Source organism: Littorina saxatilis, linkage group LG5 (genome assembly GCF_037325665.1).
Source record: "Littorina saxatilis isolate snail1 linkage group LG5, US_GU_Lsax_2.0, whole genome shotgun sequence".
Classification (NCBI taxonomy): domain Eukaryota; kingdom Metazoa; phylum Mollusca; class Gastropoda; order Littorinimorpha; family Littorinidae; genus Littorina; species Littorina saxatilis.
Window position 1 is genome coordinate 20,645,658 of NC_090249.1, and position 20,283 is coordinate 20,665,940.

Below are 20,283 nucleotides of genomic sequence, written 5' to 3' on the forward strand. Positions count from 1 at the left end.
ATTCGGGCCGCAAATAAAAAGCGTTTACAGCCCCTATGCTAACGACTCCGGGGGTATTATCAACACTTTACCTGGTGTCGTCGACCTGTAGGGAAGAGGAGGATATAATGGAGTCTGGGAAAGGGTAAAAATGAAGTGGAGATAATCTTGATTGAATCTTAATAGCGTGTCACTTGCTGTATTCTGTGCAACGTGCATAATTAAGATTATTAGATCTGAATTCGACGAGGTTCTATGCCCCACCAACCTCACCTTTAATCACTCCATCCCCCCTCCTTCACCCTCCACCCTCGACTCATCTTGCTCTATATTTTTTTGTCCTCCCCTTTCAGCTTTTCTTTCTAATATTTTTCGATCGTGTCGCATACAGCGAAGTCGGTCAGCTAGAAGGAAAACATTTTTGAAACTGACGCGGATGATTTATCTACTTGTGTGTTATTGCATTCAAGTGTTTTTTTCTTTTCCCATAAACTGAGGTGGTCCAAACTGTCAAGATAGTTCAATCTATGAAAATTATAGGTAGATTAACAGTGGGACCCGCGAAATAGGATGCCCATTAGCTCGTTAGAAGTGTGTTTTGTGGGAGGCTTTTGTGTCGGAAAAAGATAAACATTGTGAATAGATTTTGTTCGGTAAAATGGCAAGAATAGGTTATGATAACATCATGATGGGACATGAAAATAGTAAGCTTTCCTTCGTCTGTTATTTAGGATTTCCATTGATAGGCTGTTGCTGTGATTGTCGAACATAGCACAAATAACTTTCTGTATAATCTTTGGAGGAACGTTTTAGCGATCATAATTTCTTTTTTTAACCAACCCCCCACGGGGGGTTACTTCTGGCAATGTCATTCGCAGTTTTGCGACCAGGCGAACCGAAATTGCGACACACCGGCGTTCAAGCTATGGGGTCTTTTCGGAAGCCTCGGTCCAAACGAAATATGCACAACAAGTACCTCGAGATTCACAATAGTATCATTGGCCTCCGGGCCACTCTTTAAAAAAGAAGATATTTCTGTCTCAACAACAACAACAACAACAACAGCAACAATATTCTAATAAAATTAAACAGGTCACATGGATATATCCTGTATTCTGTATTCCGATATCACGGCGTCGGCAGTCGACGAAACCGTCCATAAAAAAAGGATTCGATGAAAATTGTGTCGCCTTCAGATCGGCAGAGTTGCCAAAAAAGTAGAATGTCAACACTTTCAGGGAGTCATTTTGGCAAATTCTTAGCACCGTGCAAAAGGTAGGCACAGACTGAAATAAGCAGGAGTGACGGAAAGGTTACCGCTGAACAACCAGGATTTATACAGCTCAGCACCAAGACCTTTCCCCCAACCAACTTCAAGGGATGGACTGAGATACGGCCAGCAGATACACAAGCTGGACAAAGACACAGACAGAAAGAAACGATAGAAGAAAAAGAGAGTAACGTTGGGGCACTCTGGAAGAAGAAGACGGCATGGCAGGAATTCTGGCACTCAGGCTGCATCAAAGAAATTCCTTTTTGGCGAGAGATGAGAGAGAGAGAGAGAGAGAGAGAGAGAGAGAGAGAGAGAGAGAGAGAGAGAGACAGAGACAGAGACAGAGACAGAGAGAGAGACACAGACACAGAGACAGAGAGAGAGATGACAAGCAATTCGCACCTTCACACCACATCGCGTCACCCAATGCATTCTCTGCCCTACCCCCCCCCCCCCCCCCCCCCTCCCCGCCCTCTTCCATCTTCCCAACCCATTTCTTGCATTTTACATACCCCCCCCCCTCCCTCGAGTCATTCCTGCCCACTCCTTCCTTCCTCTTCACTTTACTGGACTGTTTACTTCCTCCCTCTCTCTTTCTCAGTCTCTGTCCCTGTCTGTCTGTCTCTCTTTTTCTCTCTCTCTCTCTCTCTGCCTGTCTGTCTGTCTGTCTGTTTCTCCCTCCATATGCCTGTACCTCTCTCTCCATCTCTGTCAGTCCCCCCCTCTCTCTCTCTCTCTCTCTCTCTCTCTCTTTCTCTCTCTCTCTCTCTTCCATCACTCCTGTCAACAGCAGTTAGTGTTCACAATTAGTCACTGTTGTCTCTTGCCCCTTGCTGCTATCTCAAACACGTGTTTTCTTTCGCCTGCTGTCTCGGTCACGGTGTGGGATTTTTATTTGTTGGTTCCACTGTGTATTTTTTTTCTAATTCTTTTTTTAGGGGGAGGGGTGGGGGAATTTTTTTTATGTTTCTGGGTTTTTTTAAACGATAAATATTCCTCCATACCAACCCCCACAACCACCACCCCTCCCCGCTGCAAGTGGTCCTTATTCTGCACCTCCTGGTAACTTTTGGATGCTTTTTACTTGTCTCGGCGGGCCATCCGAAGAGACAGAGAGTGACACAATCTTACCACCCCACTCCTCCTACCCCTACCTGATCCTCCGACCCCCAAACCTATCAGGGGGCTTTCAGCGTCGCCACATCAAGCGTGCTGTATATTTTCTTTAACACACCTGCCCCATCTACATCCAATCCACCCCCGCCTCTCTTCCACCACCCAGTCCCTTACCCATTCCCCACCATCTTCTCCCCGCCAGATTTCCGTGTTTCCACCCCTGTCTGTACCCGGAGGACACAAATCGTTTATCGCCGCCAAAAGACTCGCAGAAGAATTTTCCAGACCCGCACCCAAAAAAATATCCCCCGGCGTGCCGCGCATGCGCGATAGGCAATCAAGGGACTGCACTCTGACAAGCAAAACACAAGCGGCAGACGATTCTGGCGCGGCCGGGACGCGGGAACTCACAACAAAGCCGTTGCCAAACAAACGGCCTATTCCTCCCATTTTGCAGAAAAAATAAATAGGGGAGACAGGGGGGAGAGCTCTGCTCTGCGGCTAGAGAGGCAAGAGGGAAGAAGTAGCCAGATGGTTTGGCTCCAAGGGCCCGGAGCCGCTCTCGTCTGCTGTTGCTTTTTACCGCACTTTGTTTTTCCCTGGGATTGCAGAACAGGAGGAGAAAACGAAGAAGGAACGAAGAGAGAGGGAGACACACAGACAGACACAGGCAGACAGGCAGACAGACTTAGAAGAAGAGAGATGCCGAGAGGGGCATTGGCTGTGTGTGTGTGTGTGTGTGTGTGTGTGTGTGTGAAAGAGAGAGAGAGAACTCAACGATGGTAGCATTACGTCCACATTGTCCTGTTACGTACCGCTAGCCCTTACTAATCTACTGAACACACGTAATACGAAAATTGAACAGGAGAAACCTTCACACACAAAATCCCACCAAATTAACATAAAGAGAGAGACTGAGTAAAAGAGACATGAGTTGGAAAAGAGACTGAAAGAGAAGGGAGTACAGAGATAAACATATTTGGAACCATAATGAAGCCATGTGGAGACAGAAACGAACACAACGTGACACAAAGAATTTGATGGGTAGGTAGGGGGAACGTTTCCCTTTCTGTGTTCGGACTGCTGAAGCTACCCCCCTGCTGAGCGTTGGAGCCAACTGGAGATAAGAGGAGAAATTGGATTACATGTGTAAATTTGCCAGTTATGTGGCTCTAATCTACTGTTTCTTTTCTTTCTTTCTTTTCTTACCTACCTTTTTATTTCTTTCTTTCTTTCTTTCTTTCTTTTTTCTTCCTTTCTTTTTTGTCATGTTCTAATTTTTGTCATGTTCTAATCTGCATCTTCCCCCCGCGGGTTAGGGAGAGTCCCATATTGGTTGGGACGAGAAAGAATTTACCCGATGCTACCCAGCATGTCGTAAGAGGCGACTAACGGTTCTGTTTCTCCTTTTACCCTTGTTAAGTGTTTCTTGTATAGAATATAGTCAATGTTTGTAAAGATTTTAGTCAAGCAGTATGTAAGAAATGTTAAGTCCTTTGTACTGAAAACTTGCATTCTCCCAGTAAGGTCATATATTGTACTACGTTGCAAGCCCCTGGAGCAATTTTTTGATTAGTGCTTTTGTGAACAAGAAATAATTAACAAGTGGCTCTATCCCATCTCCCCCCTTTCCCCTATCCCATCTCCCCCCTTTCCCCGTCGCGATATAACCTTGAATGGTTGAAAACGACGTTAAACACCAAATAAAGAAAGAAAGAAAGAAAAGAAAAGAATCTGCATCTTCTTTCTTTGGTTCTGTTTTCCTTCTGTATCTTATTTTATCGCTCCGCATCTTCTAGAAATGCTGTCTAGAACAGCAACAACATTAAAAATATAGATAAAACATAATATATAAAAAACTTTCTTGGGTTAAGAAAAAAAGTACCGACCAAAGCATGAGGATTCAGGTGTTTTATCAGTTTAGTAACTGTTGTTTTGTGTGTGGATTGATTGAAACGACGGAAGATGGGTTTCAAAGATGAAACAACAATCCTGTGACCTCTTATGGTATTCTAAAAAAAAGTTTTTGGAAAGTTTAATCAAAGAAAAAAGGAACAGTCACTATAGTACGTCGACCTGGGTTTAAATCTCGGTCGACGAACTAGTGATTATTTCGATATTTTCTACGAGTAACCTTTCTTGTTTTATGGTGGGTTTTTTTTAATCTTGGTTTTGGAACATGAGCAGTTTTTCTGTTTTAGATATCTTTCTAAAAAAAAAAAGTTCAAGAAATTAGATTGAACTCAAAGGCCAACGTACTTGTTGTCATGAAAACTATAACAATTTGAGTCATATTTTTTTTACTAAGTTTCTTCCGTGGCAAGAGGGAAAGGTGATGAAAATAACAATTTGGGTCATGATTCTTGACTGAGGTTCTTACATCGCAAGACGATAAGAGTAAGGCAAATTTGGGTCATGATTTCGGACTGAGATTCGTAAGTGCCGCTCACATGGCAGGTTTGAAATTGCTCTCGAGTTGTTGAGGCCATAGACCATTTATCCTGGACCGCCAACTAGCTCTCTCTCCGCTCTTTCTCTCTATTACGAGGTAGCGGCCTCTCGCATTTAGGAACCTACGCTTACAAGCCTTTCAGAAATCAGGGGGACGTGATATCCGGTGTCGATTGTAAACATGGACGAACTTGCCGAGGTAAGTTCTGAAAATGCTAAAATAAACTCAGCAAATGTGCATATGTAACATGTTTTTCGATGAGTTTTGTTAAGTTTAGTTTGGAGTTTTGGAAAATCCAGTTCATTGTCACCTCCCATTGTCACAAATAACTGGAGCGTGCTTTCTTTTCACTGTCTTCGAATCGCTGGCCTTTCAAACCGGACGCTAAGCGCCCCTGAAAGGCGGCGTCGTAACCTCGAAGGGTCACGTGACGAGTTGGCGGTCCAGGTTATTTGGTCTATGTTGAGGCCAAGTCGGCAAAAAGTCTGCCATGTGAAAAGCCCAAACGATTGTGGTTTGATTTCACAATAGGCAAGGCGTTGTATAAATTCACGATTCTTGACTGATTTTCTAACATGTCAACAGGGCAAGGTGGAGGCAGAGCTACATCTCTTCACGCAGGAGGAGGCAGAGAAACACCCGGCAGGGTTGGGCAGAGGCGAGCCTGACCCGCTTGAGAAACCAAAGTAAGTTTTGGAGTTTAGCTCCAGTTTCGTGTGAGCGATTTTGTAAACTACTGCATATTATTCCATCCATCTATCAATCCATCATTTATTTAATATATAGGTAAGAGTCAAAATACAAAAATGGTAAGTTATTTGAACGTTTAATTTATGACAAAACAAATCGTTACAATCACGGTACTTGGGCCTAGTGGTCTCAACAGTGGACAGACAGACAGACAAACACTTCTGACACTCGTAGTGAACTTAGCTCAGGGAAAAGATCACTGGGTCAAAGTACCGTGATTGTAACGTTTTATTTTGTCTGAAATTAAGGGCAGCTATAGCTAGGAAATTAAGATTTGTTTCTTCGGAAAGCTTTTCACTTTTTTGTGAAGGTCCTCGATAAATAAAAACTCAGAAAAAGTGTTTTTGTTTGTCGTATATAGTAATATTTGAAGGACTTATGGGTCAGAATTGACTTTTTTGCGACGGTTTAGGGTAAAACATGTAGTTATTGGGACACATTCATCTTCCAGAATAATAAAGATAGAACTTTGAAGTGTGTTTTATTTCACTCTAAAGAGGATCCCTAGATCCAGTAACAGAGCAACGTTTTCATATTTATGAACAGAACTTGTTCCCTGGGTAGATATCACGGGCACGAAATAAATGTCGGAAAAAAGCAAATTTTTGTTCTTTGACAGAACTTCTAAAGGTATTCCTCGATAAATCATAAAAAGTATCTGTTACTGTGTAGAGACATTATTTCTTGTGAAAATGTTTAAAATAAAAATAATAAGATTGAACAATTAGTCTCGAAGATGGATAGTTCCCATTGACGGTGCTTAAATTGTGTTCAAAATGTTTCGAAATGGTGTCAAATGTAACCAAACATTTTGAAAATGATCGCTTTATTGCAAAAAGGAGGTTGAAGAAATCACTTCGCACACTGATTCTATGGTGTTCAAAGTACCTAAAAATGCTGAGAACCTAAAATCGTTTTTGGAACAACATTTCGTGCCATCTGTGGCCTTAAACGTTCCAATAAATTACCATTCTCGTTTTTGTATTCTGAAGTTTGGAACGTTAGCAGTCTCTCTCTCTCTCTCTCTCTCTCTCTCTCTCTCTCTCTCTCTCTCTCTCTCTCTCTCTCTCTCTCTCTCTCAATAAAAAAGAGAGATAGAGAGAGAGAGGGTCTCACATGTGCAGAGTCTTTTATGTTGATGTAATGGTTTTGCTGCTGTGTGGATGTACGGAATGGTTGGGAATGAGAAGTGTTTCTTACAAGAGTTTAAAAGACGTTTACAAGATTGTTTTTGACAAGAATGGTTCTCCTTTTTAGAATGCAGTGAACGTTTCGACATTTATAATTGTTACAAAACATGCTTGGAAAAAGAGAAATACATTGAATTAATCGAAGATATTAAGTACAGAGTTGCTCTTACTCGTTTCCGCGCAGGAGTATCCGAAATCAACGCTCACAAGTTTCGGTACGCACCAAACCAAACGACAAGAAACTGTCCTCTCTGTACAGCTGATAAAGAAGATGAACACCATGTTGTATTTTTATGTCCCTTTTATCAAGACCTTCGAGCAAAGTATTTGAAAATCTCGAACTCTAAGACGCTGCAACAACAACTTGTGTATTTCTGTGGCAGTAATGAGGATAATGTGATGAACAGCTTTAGCAGATTTGTGTTCTTCATGTTACAGAAGAGACGAACCCTTATAAATCTGGTTCAGTGACATGTCATCAGGGTCTAAATGAATTTGTTGAATTTTATGCGTGACTATAATTTATAACTGTGCAGATACTATTGCTGTTATTTTAACCACTATTGTAAGGGGCTATGGCCTTAGACAATTAAAGATTTGTTCTTGTTCTTGTTCTCTCTCTCTCTCTCTCTCTCTCTCTCTCTCTCTCTCTCTCTCTCTCTCTCTCTCTCTCTCTCTCTCTATTTATCCATCTATCTGTCAATCCATCCATCCATCCATTCATTCATCCATCCATCCATCCATCTTGCGCTTACTTACTCCCACCTCCCCCTGTGTGTTCCAGCCGCCCGGATTCCTCCTTCATGTGGTTCATGAACCCGCTCAAGTCGCTGCGTTACATCCTGTGGCACAACTACAAGTGGATGATCCTCAAGCTGCTCTTCGTCGTCCTCTTCGCCGCCCTCCTCGTTCTCTTCTTCTACTCCATGCCCGGCTACACCGTCAAGAAGATCTTCAACGCTTAGAGTGTGTGTGTATGTATTACTTGACGTCATTCGGAGTTTTGAGGGGTGACGTCATAGGGTGTGATGCGATGGCGTCATCTGGTATAACTTCAACGCGTAGAGTGTCTGTGTGTGTCTCTCGACGTCATTTGGGAGTTTTGAGGGGTGACGTCATAGGGTGTGGTGGTGTGATGGCGTCATCTGGTATGTCTGCCCTGCTCGTCCTCTTCTTCTTCTTCTCCATTCCCTGTTACGCCGTCAAGAAGATATTTACCGCTTATAGTTTGTTAACATTATTTGAGATGGGAGGCTGTGGGAGATGGGTGACGTTATATATACGCAAGGCAAAGCAAGGCATACTTTTGTTTTTGTGTACCCCCATGGGGTATTTGAAAGAAAATTTGTGTGTGTTGTTTGTTGAACTCTCTTGACTTCAGTGTGTGTGGTAAGATGGCGTCACAGGGTGTCATACCTGATGACGTCATATGGCGTAATATGCGATTGCGTCATATGGTTTGACATTTTTGTTGGCAGAAAGTGTTGTTGTTGTTGTTGTTGTTGTTGTTGTTGCACTTTGTCAGAGTTCATTTTGGTCTGAGATTCTGGAGATTATTTATTCTGTTTGAATTTGGAATTTTCCATCTGAAAAGGGTTGTTTTTCGTTTGTCTGAAGAGAGAGTAGAGCACTTGTAAATACATGTCATATGCTACAACTCATTGCGACGAGATTTTGTTATTGTGTGGTTTTTTTTCTTTTTACCTCATTACTAAACATACCTGGCAATATCCCGTATCATGGGAACTCATACGTGGACCTATAGGTCTTCGATAGACATAATGCTTGCAAGGATAAGTCAATAAGCACGCATTGCCGTTCACTATACGCAATAATACTGTTAGCAGAATTGTTTTCCGGTACGTTGAGCTATTTTCATTGTTTTCACAGACTGCGTTACTCCAACAAAGCTGTAACGAAAATATTCAGCAGGGGACATTTGTTGTAGAGCCGTTTTTTTTTATATTTTTTATCTTTTTTTAGAATAGAAGATTTAATGACAGAAAAGTAAGCAAGAAGCTTTGAAATCCTGGAGGAAATATCGTTGGCAACTGTATGCTAGCAGGGACCTATATATATCTAATATAGGTCTATGATGCTAGTGACAAGAACTTTAAACTCTCACCGCCACAGCAGTTACTTTTGAACTTCTTTGTGAGAAGGCCTGCTATCTTACGAATACAGATGCGAGACGAAGACATGGCTGAAAGGCTTGGGTAATGCTAATTATTCTGCTTGTTACACTAAGGCGAGCTCATTTTGTTTATAAAATTGTTATTGTTGCTCTTGTTCTTGTTAATGTTCTTGTATTTGTTTTTGTTGTCGCTCTTGTTCTCGTTCTTGAAAGTAGGACCATGCAAATACGAAGAAAGTTAAGATAATATTGTTGCACGCGACGAATGATTTGTGCTGAGCATGTGTTATGTATAAAGTGTACTATAGTAGTATATTACTTGCTTGTTATGAACTACCGATGTCTTCTTCACCCCCACAAGCAACTACTTTGACCATTTTTTCAAGTGATATTTTTTGTAATCATTATTAACCTTTTGGACCAACAGATTGTTTTATTCAGGAGGGTCTGAAGGGGGAGGAAAGGAGAGGAAATGAGGGGCAGTCTGGTTGAACGTTTTGAAAAACTCTTCACTAAAATTTGATTTTAAAGAATCAAAGGCAAATTGGTAAGACAATTGTCAAGTGCAGTGAATGTATATATTGTACATTGCCAGTAATATACGGTGAACTTTAAAGTGCAATACTCTCCCTCTCACACTCACTATCTATCTATCTATCTCTCTCTCTCTCTCTCTCTCTCTCTCTCTCTCTCTCTCTCTCTCTCTCTCTCTTCCTCTCTCTCTCTCTCTCTCTCTCTCTCTCTCTCTCTCTCTCTCGCCCCCCCCACCCCCATGTAACTTTGTGAAACGCAACAGTTGTGTTGTATCTGTATAAAAAGCAAACATTTTTCTGAGCCGTAATCAGTAGACTAGACTTCTTTTCTTCATTCCAGACATTTCTTGTTTTCTTGTTTTCTCTGATCGTGTTTCCGTGATATTACTGTGAAAGCCTATTGTTGATATTTGATCCAAGATGCAAGTGATGATTTGTTACTCGTGTGATGCCGTTAACTCATAACTTGTTAATTCAAACTTGTATTTCTTCTGATGAGTGTTTTTTCAGTTTGGACACAAGACTGTAATGTAGAATATGCGGAAAAGATTAATGTGATTTGTTACTTTCTGTGCTCTTCTGGTTATACAAAACAACTTAATATTTCCAAGAAAGTTTGGCTTTAGTTTCAATGGAGAGTACAGAAATTCTGGTAAAAAGATAAGCATCAAATCTTTGGAAAGCTGAATTATGTAACCAACTGGTTTCCAAAAGAGATGCAACATAATATTGTCATGCTGTAAATATTTTTGGCGATACATGTATATAATATTCCAATGTGTATTATGAAACGAAGCTACCCATTTCCGGTCACAAGAATTTTTTTTAAATGTTCAACTGTTCGTATTGATCCTGGAGAATGTTTCAGTCTGAGTGTATAGTAGTCAATCAGATTATATAAGACACATTTGAAAAGGATGTATATATGATACACGAAAAGGTGTCGGAGGAAAATGAACAGCGTCTTTATTCACAGACCCAAAACCAGTTCGATTCAAATCTGCATTGACATATTACTATTCGTGAAACTTGGAATATGTGTTTTATGTATAATTATATTTTACCTTTCCCATCACAAGAAAAGGTGAGAACACTACGCAAATTTTTTTTCTAGTTGATCCGAACAAAGTGTTTCATGTCGGATTGGCTTTGAAGCGGATACGAATCTTTGTCAAGTTGAATTGGACACGTACATAATCTTACTAATGAAAGTGTTGGACTAAGTTTACTGTTTTTATCTTCACAGACCAAACTGATAATTGGATTTGGATTGGTTTTGTTTCGCATGCAGGCAAAAGCACGATTGTATCATCTCCTTAACGGGATACTATTGCTCTGACCGTTTGGGGAGAGTTTGTGGAATTTGAAGAATCTAGGGAACCTACTGTAGCCTACCTTCATCTAGACGCACACGACACGATTTGCTCGAAAACCACAATTGTGCTAATTAATTTAGTCACAGTGATTTACTCTTCTTCAAAGAGCTGCTTCTCTCCAGCGCTAGAGATAACACGTAGTCCAGAGCCCCCTGCCTGGCGGCTACACCGGTTGTGCCGTCTCTGACGCGGTGCCCTAGTTACCAGCGTCACTTTTACAAACAAGGGAAGTATAACGAAACCCAATCGTCACTAAGAGTGCTATTCCTTTGCCTAGTTTACGACATTCAATTAAACTTTTTAGCCACTTGCTTTTGCAAAGTGAAGGCAGTTCCCCTGCGCGGTAGCAATAATTGCAACGCGGAATCGAATGGTATAACTTAACAAGCGCTAAGAGCCTCTTTTCTTAGGTATTGTACCTTTACTGTCACCGCACATCCGTTTCGAGCAAACAATCTGTGTTGGGATGATGTTTGTCCATTGTTTCCGAGCGATTTTTTGTTTTATAATTGGGGAGGTGGAGGGGGGGGGGCTATTTTTGTATATAATGTCCGTGTCCCTGTTGATTTTATCAGTCAAAATCTTATCGCATGCTCTTTAATAGAAATGATTATCCTTTCGATTAACACTCATAGATACGGTGTGTCGCGAATTCATTGGTGAATGAAATCATAGTTTCAATCGCACGAAACGGTGATGTCACACTTTATTCCCTTTTTCATGAGTTAGAAACTGTGTACTTATGTTACTGATCTTTCGAGACAGAAACACATTGAACACATCGTGATACTAATGTGTAAATACCTGCTCACAGAAGTTATGTGTGTGTTTTTTCTTTCTGTTTGTTGTTGTTTGTCAATGTGTAAAGTATGTTACTGGATTGTTTACTGATTCGCCGATACTTGAACGATCATTGTATTATGGGATTAGATGGAAGGGGGTGGGGTGGGGGTGGGGTGAAGAGGAGCGAGGATTCAAGGGGGATAGGACGACCTTAACCGATGCTTGTATTTGAATCTGCTGTCGAGGAAGAGGATGACGGGTGGCTAACAAAAAGGGAGGGGAGGTTTGGGTGGGGGGCTTGGTGCACTGCACATTGAAACAAAAATTACGAATTTGCACATGGATATGCTACACTTGATTGCAAATACGATTTTTGTTTGTGATCCATTGATTGTAAATATTTTTCTTCTTCTGTATACATAATAATAGATCAATTGTCTTTTTTTTCTTTTAATTAGACACACTTTCTTTGTGCAAAATAAGTCAATTGTTGTATTTGTTTGCAGGTTGAACACAATTTCTTTGTACATAAGTCAAAATTTTGTTTTTTTGTTTGACACAGTTTCTGTGAAAATATTTCATAGTGTTAGTTGACTATCTTTTTTTTTTAATGCATTGCACATGTTCGCTCTTTTCTCTTTAAAATCACTTTTTTCTCTTTTACCAGTCCGAGAGTTCCAACGACCACCTTTCCAACGAGGATGTTTTGTGTCTTCTTCCTTTGGTTTGCGTCCACATTGGTCAAAAGACATTGTCATTGACATTTAGTGCAAAACTATGTCTGAGATGATAACATATTTAATGGAACTAAATTTGGCCCAAAGTATTCTCACTTTGATAGCCAGTTGAAGAAAAAATCCATTTATCACATTCGTTTGAACTTTCTTCAGATAAACGACACGTCTTGCTCAAATAATGGCTACCACACTTCTTTTATCTGGTATTTTCTAGGCGTTCTTCTTTGCCTGATTCCTTTAATACATTCCCAAAATGTCACAGAAGTAGAGACAATGTACCCCACTCTTTATCATATGATTTCATCATTTAGCAAAGCCCTACCGCAGATACTAATGAACACACGTCCGAAATAAATTTTACAAGTTGACAAATACAAAAAGTGTATCCATATGCCTCATTTCTTCGTATATTGAACATGTGTGTTTTTTTCTTTCCATGTTAAACTCGCCTACGAATGTTTATCTCTTCTAACTTAGCTTTTAAAATTATGTCTGTCCTTTCACAGGCTTTGTGTCCATTTTCATTCAAAGGAGAAAAGTAAGAAATATGTACCTCTGGGGAATCTGATCGATCAACCGAAACAGTTTGTATATGTTAACAGATATTTAATGTTGTGAGGGGAAGCTCTTTAGTTTTACTCGCTTCGACTGGCAATAAACAGGGGGAATTTAATATGGGGGTTGGATATGTTTGGGGATGAGATAAGTCAGTGACGTTATAAACATGAACGAGTTTGGGGAACAATAGGTAAAGTATTGAGGGTCTAAGTTAAAAACAAAGATATACATTCTTTCAAATCAGTCATGTTCATTCAAAAGGCGGACATGTTTTTGTAGTATGTATACTGGACACTGCTCACAATTATTTCTCGCCTGCACATAAGTTGCTATTCCCGAAAATTAATTGTATTGTTTTGATAACTATTTCAGTGAAAAAGCATGCAGGGATTAATATGTTCAACGTTCTTGTTTGACCCGCCACTAACTTGTAAATAGTAGTTGTTATAGTAATGTGCAAGGATATACACGTTCCTTCTGTTAACTGAACATGTCCCACCTGCAACTGTTATTATGAACCGCCCTTGTTGAAGAGTTACACGTAGAGATAGACAAAAGGGAGACAACTTCCCTCACCATGCAACAGATGTAGCAAAGTTCCATTTCACTTCACCTCACCGACTCTTGTGCAGTCGACTGGTGTGAAAAACCACAGGCGCAAGAAATTCGGCAGTTTGCTAATATGGAAATACATTTGTTTTGGCTAATGTATTCCTTGTTTTGATTTTGTTTTTTTTATTTGACTTGTCTGTCATGCCTTTCCGATGAACCTTCAGCTCACAAATTGTTTCGGTAAGTGATGGTGTGTTGAGAGAGTCCAAGCAGTAGAAGTAAGAAATAGCTTTTCTTGCGCCTGTGGTTGCATGTAAAAGCCTGGTTTCTTTTTTGTTGTTGACTTGAGCTTTACATTTTGCCAAGTCACACTCATTTTGATCATTTCAACTCGTAGTGCAATAAAAACGGGAACTGAGTAACGTGGAACTGAGAGTACCATCTTTTTTATGTTGTGCGGGTGTGTGTGTTAGTGTTACTGTGTCTCTGTGTGTGCCTGTGTCGGTTAGAGAGAGAGGAGGAAGGGGGGGAGGGACACACTCACCAAGATGGGCTATCCATATAAGCCATGATCCAGTATGCTGAATTGTGATCAAAAGAGATACATTACATTTGATTACACCCAACACGGACAAAAGAATAAAAAATAAAAGAATTTATTTAATAGACATACTATTCACTGTACTAAGCTAAGAGGTTATTACTTCTCTACGCTGGAATAATTTGTGAATGCATCGACAAATGTCAACATTTTATTTGTGTGAAGAATAACAGCAGACTCAATCGAAAAAGGCTCAGCTAATTGTAATATTTAAATTGGATAAATTGTTCTCTTAAGTTTTTGAGATATATGGACAATACAAAGTGGACACATTAAATAATCACCGTCGTTTTTGCTGTTAGCGTGTACAGCAACTTCTTATAGTCGAATTGCAGCCAGAATATAACTCTAATCTAGGCCCGCTTTCAACAAAAAGTAGGACGAACCGCAAGAAATTGGAAATTGGCAAGGCCGTGCGTAGGGATGTAGTTACCTATTAGCTTAGTACAGTGAATTGTACTTATATTAGTTCAATCATTTTTGTAAAAATCATTGATCATAAAAAAGTAAGGCCTAATGTTATGAATAATAGAAAATGCCCCACAAACAGCTAACGTATCACTGTTTTCTTCATGACAATCCCAATCTTACCATCTGAATGCAATATAAATTTAATTGAAATCATCCAAAAATCTGTTTCTATACATGCAATGCCACAACGATGATTCAACCACAAATGGATACAATTTCGAAGGGCGTAATGGCTTGGCGGTAAGACGCCGGCCTCCAAAACGGAAGGTCGTGGGTTCGAATCCCGGCCGCGCCTGGTGGGTTAAGGTGCAGATTTGTCCGATCTCCCAGGTCAACTTATGTGTAGGCCTGCTAGTGCCTTATCCCCCTTCGTGTGTACACGCAAGCACAAGACCAAGCGCGCACGGAAAAGATCCTGTAATCCATGTCAGAGTTCGGTGGGTTATAGAAACACGAAAATACCCCATATGCTTCCTCCGAAAGCGGCGGGGTAAAAACGGTCATGCACGTAAAAATCCACTCGTGCAAAAACACGACAGTACGTGGAACTTTCAGCCCACAAACGCAGAAGAAGAAGAAGGATACAATGTTTAACTTGACGGGCACATGATGCCCAGTTCTTTGATTCACAGTCTTTGATTTTGTACATTTGATATGATGACGCGGTCTGAGCCCGTCCATCATCATTTACTTGATATGATGCATTAACGAATACATATAAATGCATAATTCAAAAACAGTTATTGAAGGTATCTATTTATTTATCTGTATACAACATTATGCAGTGTTCACATCCCAACTCCTAAAACCTTTTTGAATGCAAATACATGTATACTGATTTTGTTCACATGGAAGTGCAGCTGTATCCATTGGCCTAACTCAGTACCATACTGTGCTTTTGCTTGGGCTTGATAAACACATCACTTCAAAGAAGCATCAAACTGTAGTTATTAAGCAAAATTATCTTTGTATAAAACACAGCAAAGCCTTGTTTGCCCAACTTGAGAGATCACAACAAGCAGCAGCAAAACTAAGTGTTGTCAACAACAACAAAAAAAGCATTTCAAAATATCTATACATGTTCAAAACAAGTAACACATTGCCCCCATCCTGAATTCAGGATGACATTGACCCATGTTCCCCTTACACCTAAATATGCATCCTACCTAAACACAACACTATTTATTTTATTCATATTAACTTTCATCAAAAACAGGATGCTGCACTTTGCAAATAATTTAATTCTTTAAGAAAGGTGATTTGAATGATCCAAATAGTTATTGTGGAATCTCGCTTTGTCATGTTAGGACTGAGCAAGGTTTATATAACACCACTAGCTTTACGAAACCTCTTCATGCAGTTATTTCTTGGCACCTTCTTTGATCAAAGATTTTCTCTTTCTAATCTTGTGTGACAAATGCGCACATAACATACATTATTTTCCACACACACACAAGCACAAACACACACAAGCACAAACACACACACACACACACACGGACACACACACGGACACACAAACACACACACACACACACAAGAACGCACGCACACACACGCAACCCCCCCTCCTCACACACGCACACACACGCGCCTTTGCTTATCCTCGCCCCGCCCTCCGCCTTTCCGTTCCTTCCCCTCACCTCCCACCCCCCAGACGACAACACAACCTTACACAGTCTTGGTAAAGCCAGCCTAAAGGAAGTTCGCAGTCACGGCCAGCCCACAGAATCACGGTTTGCCATCGGAATCAATTAGGTCTCGGCCGCTGAAGCTGAATCGATCACACAGATCAATACACAGACAATGTTGACAGCGAGGGGCAAATCATTTCGCCGCTTCCCTCCCCTGGCTGCAAGTCTTCCCGCGAGATTTATCGGTGAAACGCGAGAAGTGGGAACGCCGGCACGAGCTTGAGAGATCTTGTGTCTTGCAAACTGATACTCTTCTTGGTGATGATGCCCTCTGTTTTTTTGTTTATTTTGTTTTTTTGAGTGTGTGTGTGTGTGTGTGTGTGTGTGTGTGTGTATGTGTGTGTGTGTGTGTGTGTGTGTGTGTGTGCAGGGGCGGACGAGGGGGGGGGGGGGGGCACAGGGGGCCCCGAAAAAAAAGAAGAAAAAAAGAAGAAGAAAATAAAAAGATTTTTCTATGCTGATTCTATGACCATTATTTTCTAAGTTCAAATGGCACCAGATGGCACCATTTTGCTTCTTTGGGCAAACAAAATTTCCGGGGGGGCATGCCCCCGGACCCCCCTAGCAAATTCGGGCGCTTCGCGCCCATCACATTCACTTTCGATTCAAAGTGCCCCCCCCCCCCTTACAAAGCCCCTTGTGTGTGTGTGTGTGTGTGTGTTCGTGTGTGTGTGAAAGGGATCTGGCTAGGAGTGCTGTTGTTGTCTTTGTTTTTATTATTGGTGTTGTTCTAGTTGTTGTCAGTTATGCTAATGATGCTGATGGTGGTTGTTGCTGAAGTTCTTCGGCCATCACAGCAATTGTTGTTGTTGTTGTTGTTGTTGTTGTTGTTGTTGTTGTTGTTGCTGTTGTTGTTGTTGTTATTGTAGTTGCTGAGGGTGGTGGAGATGATGATGCACTCATCGGCCTTTATCAAACGTTAGCAGTATATCCATAAAACAACGCCAGCCTATTCAGCCAGAAAACAATACAGACTATTCAGAAAACAACACCAGCCTATTGAGTCATAAAACACTAGTAGACTATTCACACACAAAAAACAGCTTATTCATAAAACAATACAGACTATTCATCGAACAATAGCAGCCTGTTGTTAGAACAAAAGCAGGCTACACATGTGGGCGGAGGCATTGTTTGACGAACGTGGGAGACTAGCGAGAAGGTGTGAACGTAAGTAACAGTCAGCCAACAGGCAGATTTTTTTTTAAAGATAAAGTCCTTCCCTTGCAAACCATCTAGAGAGGCAAATATGATCTGTCCACACTTTTACATGGGATAGGAGCAACCTTGCAAAAATCACACCGTCTTGCTACTTTTTGCGAAGAATTTGAATTCCTTTCTGAATTATTTTTTTGAACGACACACAATTCTGTAAATCTGCAACACTAATTCAGCAAAGGAAAAAATATGTCCACGCTTTTACATGGGATAGGAGCAACCTTGCAATAATCCGACAGTCTCGTTGCTTTTTACGAAGAATTTGAATTTCTTTCTGAATTAATTTTCTGAATTATGACACATAATTATGTCAATCAAAAACACTGATTCAGAAAAGCAATATTCAACGCTGCAGTGTTAACAACAGGAGACACTGCAAAGGAAGGTGAGAATCGCTGCATGACATTGCCGAACTCACAAGTTGAACAAATCAAGGCGTAAGAAAGACAGAGAGCTAGAGAGAAAGGGGTGGTGGTGGAGGGGGGGGGGAGAAAGAGAGAGAGAGAGAGAGAGAGAGAGAGAGAGAGAGAGAGAGAGAGAGAGAGAGAGAGAGAGAGAGAGAGAGAGTTTCACAGAGAGAGTGAGAGAGAGAAAGAGATATAATTTGAACTAAGCTGGGTTTTAAAGGTACTTCTTGAACGTTCGAAATTAAGCACACACACATCGGCTTTCTTTCCATGCGGCCTTCATTTAAAGAAGAATGGCTGTTCAACAAATACGCATTTTAAAAATTAAAAGATCATCAGCAGAAACTTTTTAACTGCAATTAGGTCATGGACTTGTATTGGTCAATTGTTAATTTTAGTTCAAATTATAGCTTTATTGCAAAGTCATCAGGTAACACTTAAACAACAAGTGCTGATCTCAGGTAGGTTGCTTCGCTGCTTCGCGAAGTATACAGGGGAAAGAATGCACATAGTGGGGTTATTGTTCTTAGTTTGGATCCGCTATAGCTAAGGCATTACGTACTCATTAGATTATACGTAGAGGTTACACGCCGAGTCTCAGTGATTATGAAAAATGCGAGCTTTAGCGAGCTTTTTCATGACCGCGAACTGAGACCATTATTTTTTATAATCACTGAGACGAGGTGTGTAACCTCTTTATTCCTCCTTTCTTCAGTTATTCAAAGAAAAGAGGAGTTTTTTTGCGAAAGTTTGATCGAATCCTATTCACTCAACCAGTCAACCTGCGCAGGCGATCGATTAATGCGCGGTTGTATAGTTCCGTGCAAATCATTCCATTCTGTTAACACTTCTTGTCAGTTTTCCTATTTTGGACTAAAATCAAGTACACAGATATGCTGTTATTCTGCTGTGGCGGCAAAGGCAGATATTGTGTGTTCTGTATATGTTTTGGTATCGCTTAGGATAATGTTCTTTCGTCAAATGGGACTAGCAGACGAACTTTTGCACCCGTGTTCCAACGTTAAAAACTGTATGAAGTTCAGTTTTTTGGGGAAAATAGTGTATGAAACCGCTTTATGTTGTTTAAATTGATGAGATGTGTGCATTTGGTTGCGTGTGATCTGTTTATTAAATGAAATATTGTTGAAAACTGACCGTCGGATTGCAGTCTGTTGTCGAAGAAACTGAGTGAAAAGAAGGGGAACTACTCTTGTCGCTAGACAACTTGCCTTGCGGGAAATTGCTTGTGATGAACGTTTGAGCACGGCAAATCTAGATTCAGAAAACAACCGAACTCATGGATTTTATATGAAGATTCATGTGTTCAGGCCTGTAGTTGTTAATTCAAATGCGGTATGTTTGTATTGTTTGCTCCAGAGATGTATACTTCGTACGTTAGAGCGTTCGGAACTTTTCAGTCGCAAAAAGTAGTACCGAAACAGAACAACTTCTCAACCCATTGCACTATCGAGGATTCAGGCTGTTGCTGGGTCGTTATTTGTTTGGTTGCTGGGTCATTATCGAAAAATAACTACCCCTACAAGTTTACAGAGGTAAAGAAGCAGAGGGGGGAATAAAAGTTGTTCTCGGCGTATCCCCTTTTCTGTTGAAGTTTTGCACTTCATGTTTTGCGACGATTATGTGGCGCCGACTACCAAGCTATACGCCCATTGTCAGCTCAATCGGCCTAAAAACACCAGAGATCTTAGTGCGGACATGCAGAAGCATGGACTGACAATCAAACAAACAAAGAAATGAGCAAACAAACAAAGAAACAAGCAAACAAACATAGAAATAGAGTGATACACAACCCTCCCCCCCCCCCATTTATATGTGTGTGAGTGTTTGTGTGTGAGTGTGTGTGTGTGTGTGTGTCTGTGCGTGTGTATGTGATGTGTGTGTCTGTGTTTATGTGTGCGTGTGTGTTTGTATGTGTGTATGTGTGCGTGTGCGTGTGTGTGTGTTTGTGTGTATGTTTGTGTGTGTGTGCGTGTGTGTGTGTGTGTGCGCGCGTGCGAATGTGTGTGTGTGTGTGTGTGTTTGTGTGTGTGTGTGTGTGTGAGTGTATTTCAGAGAGAGAGTGTGTGTGTGTGTGTGTGTGTGTGTGTGTGTGTGTGTGTGTGTGTGTGTGTGTGTGTGTGTGTGTGTGTGTGTGTGTGTGTTTGAACTAATCCGGCCCTAGTCCATACAATGAACACTGAATACAATGAGCGATTAACATGTTACGTTTAAGAAAAGAGCGCGCACGGCGGGGGGACGAGAAGGGCAGAGGGGGAAAAAAAGGGAGAAAACGGGGTCGGGTGGAGGTGGCGTGTTTAAACAAAACCCAAAGTTTTGTTGTTATAGATTTAAGACTAAGGCTGTGGGTAGGGTGGGGATTGGAATGTACGGGCTACTGGAAGACACAATGAAGATATGCACAAAAAGCCGCACTGAGAGGGCAAAGTTATTTACGCGCG

At 41.0% G+C, this 20,283-nt stretch overlaps 1 protein-coding gene across 1 annotated transcript in view; it reads left to right on the forward strand.

Annotated features, from left to right (window-relative positions):
- Positions 1-9,354, forward strand: part of LOC138966517 (otoferlin-like) — a 97,512-nt gene extending 88,158 nt beyond the window's left edge. Inside the window, exons 35-36 of the mRNA XM_070338780.1 lie at positions 5,406-5,506; positions 7,545-9,354. Coding sequence (XP_070194881.1) covers positions 5,406-5,506; positions 7,545-7,725 — 282 coding nt within the window. The 3' untranslated portion in view covers positions 7,726-9,354. The remainder of the gene's footprint in view (positions 1-5,405; positions 5,507-7,544) is intronic.
- Positions 9,355-20,283: the final 10,929 nt, after the last annotated feature.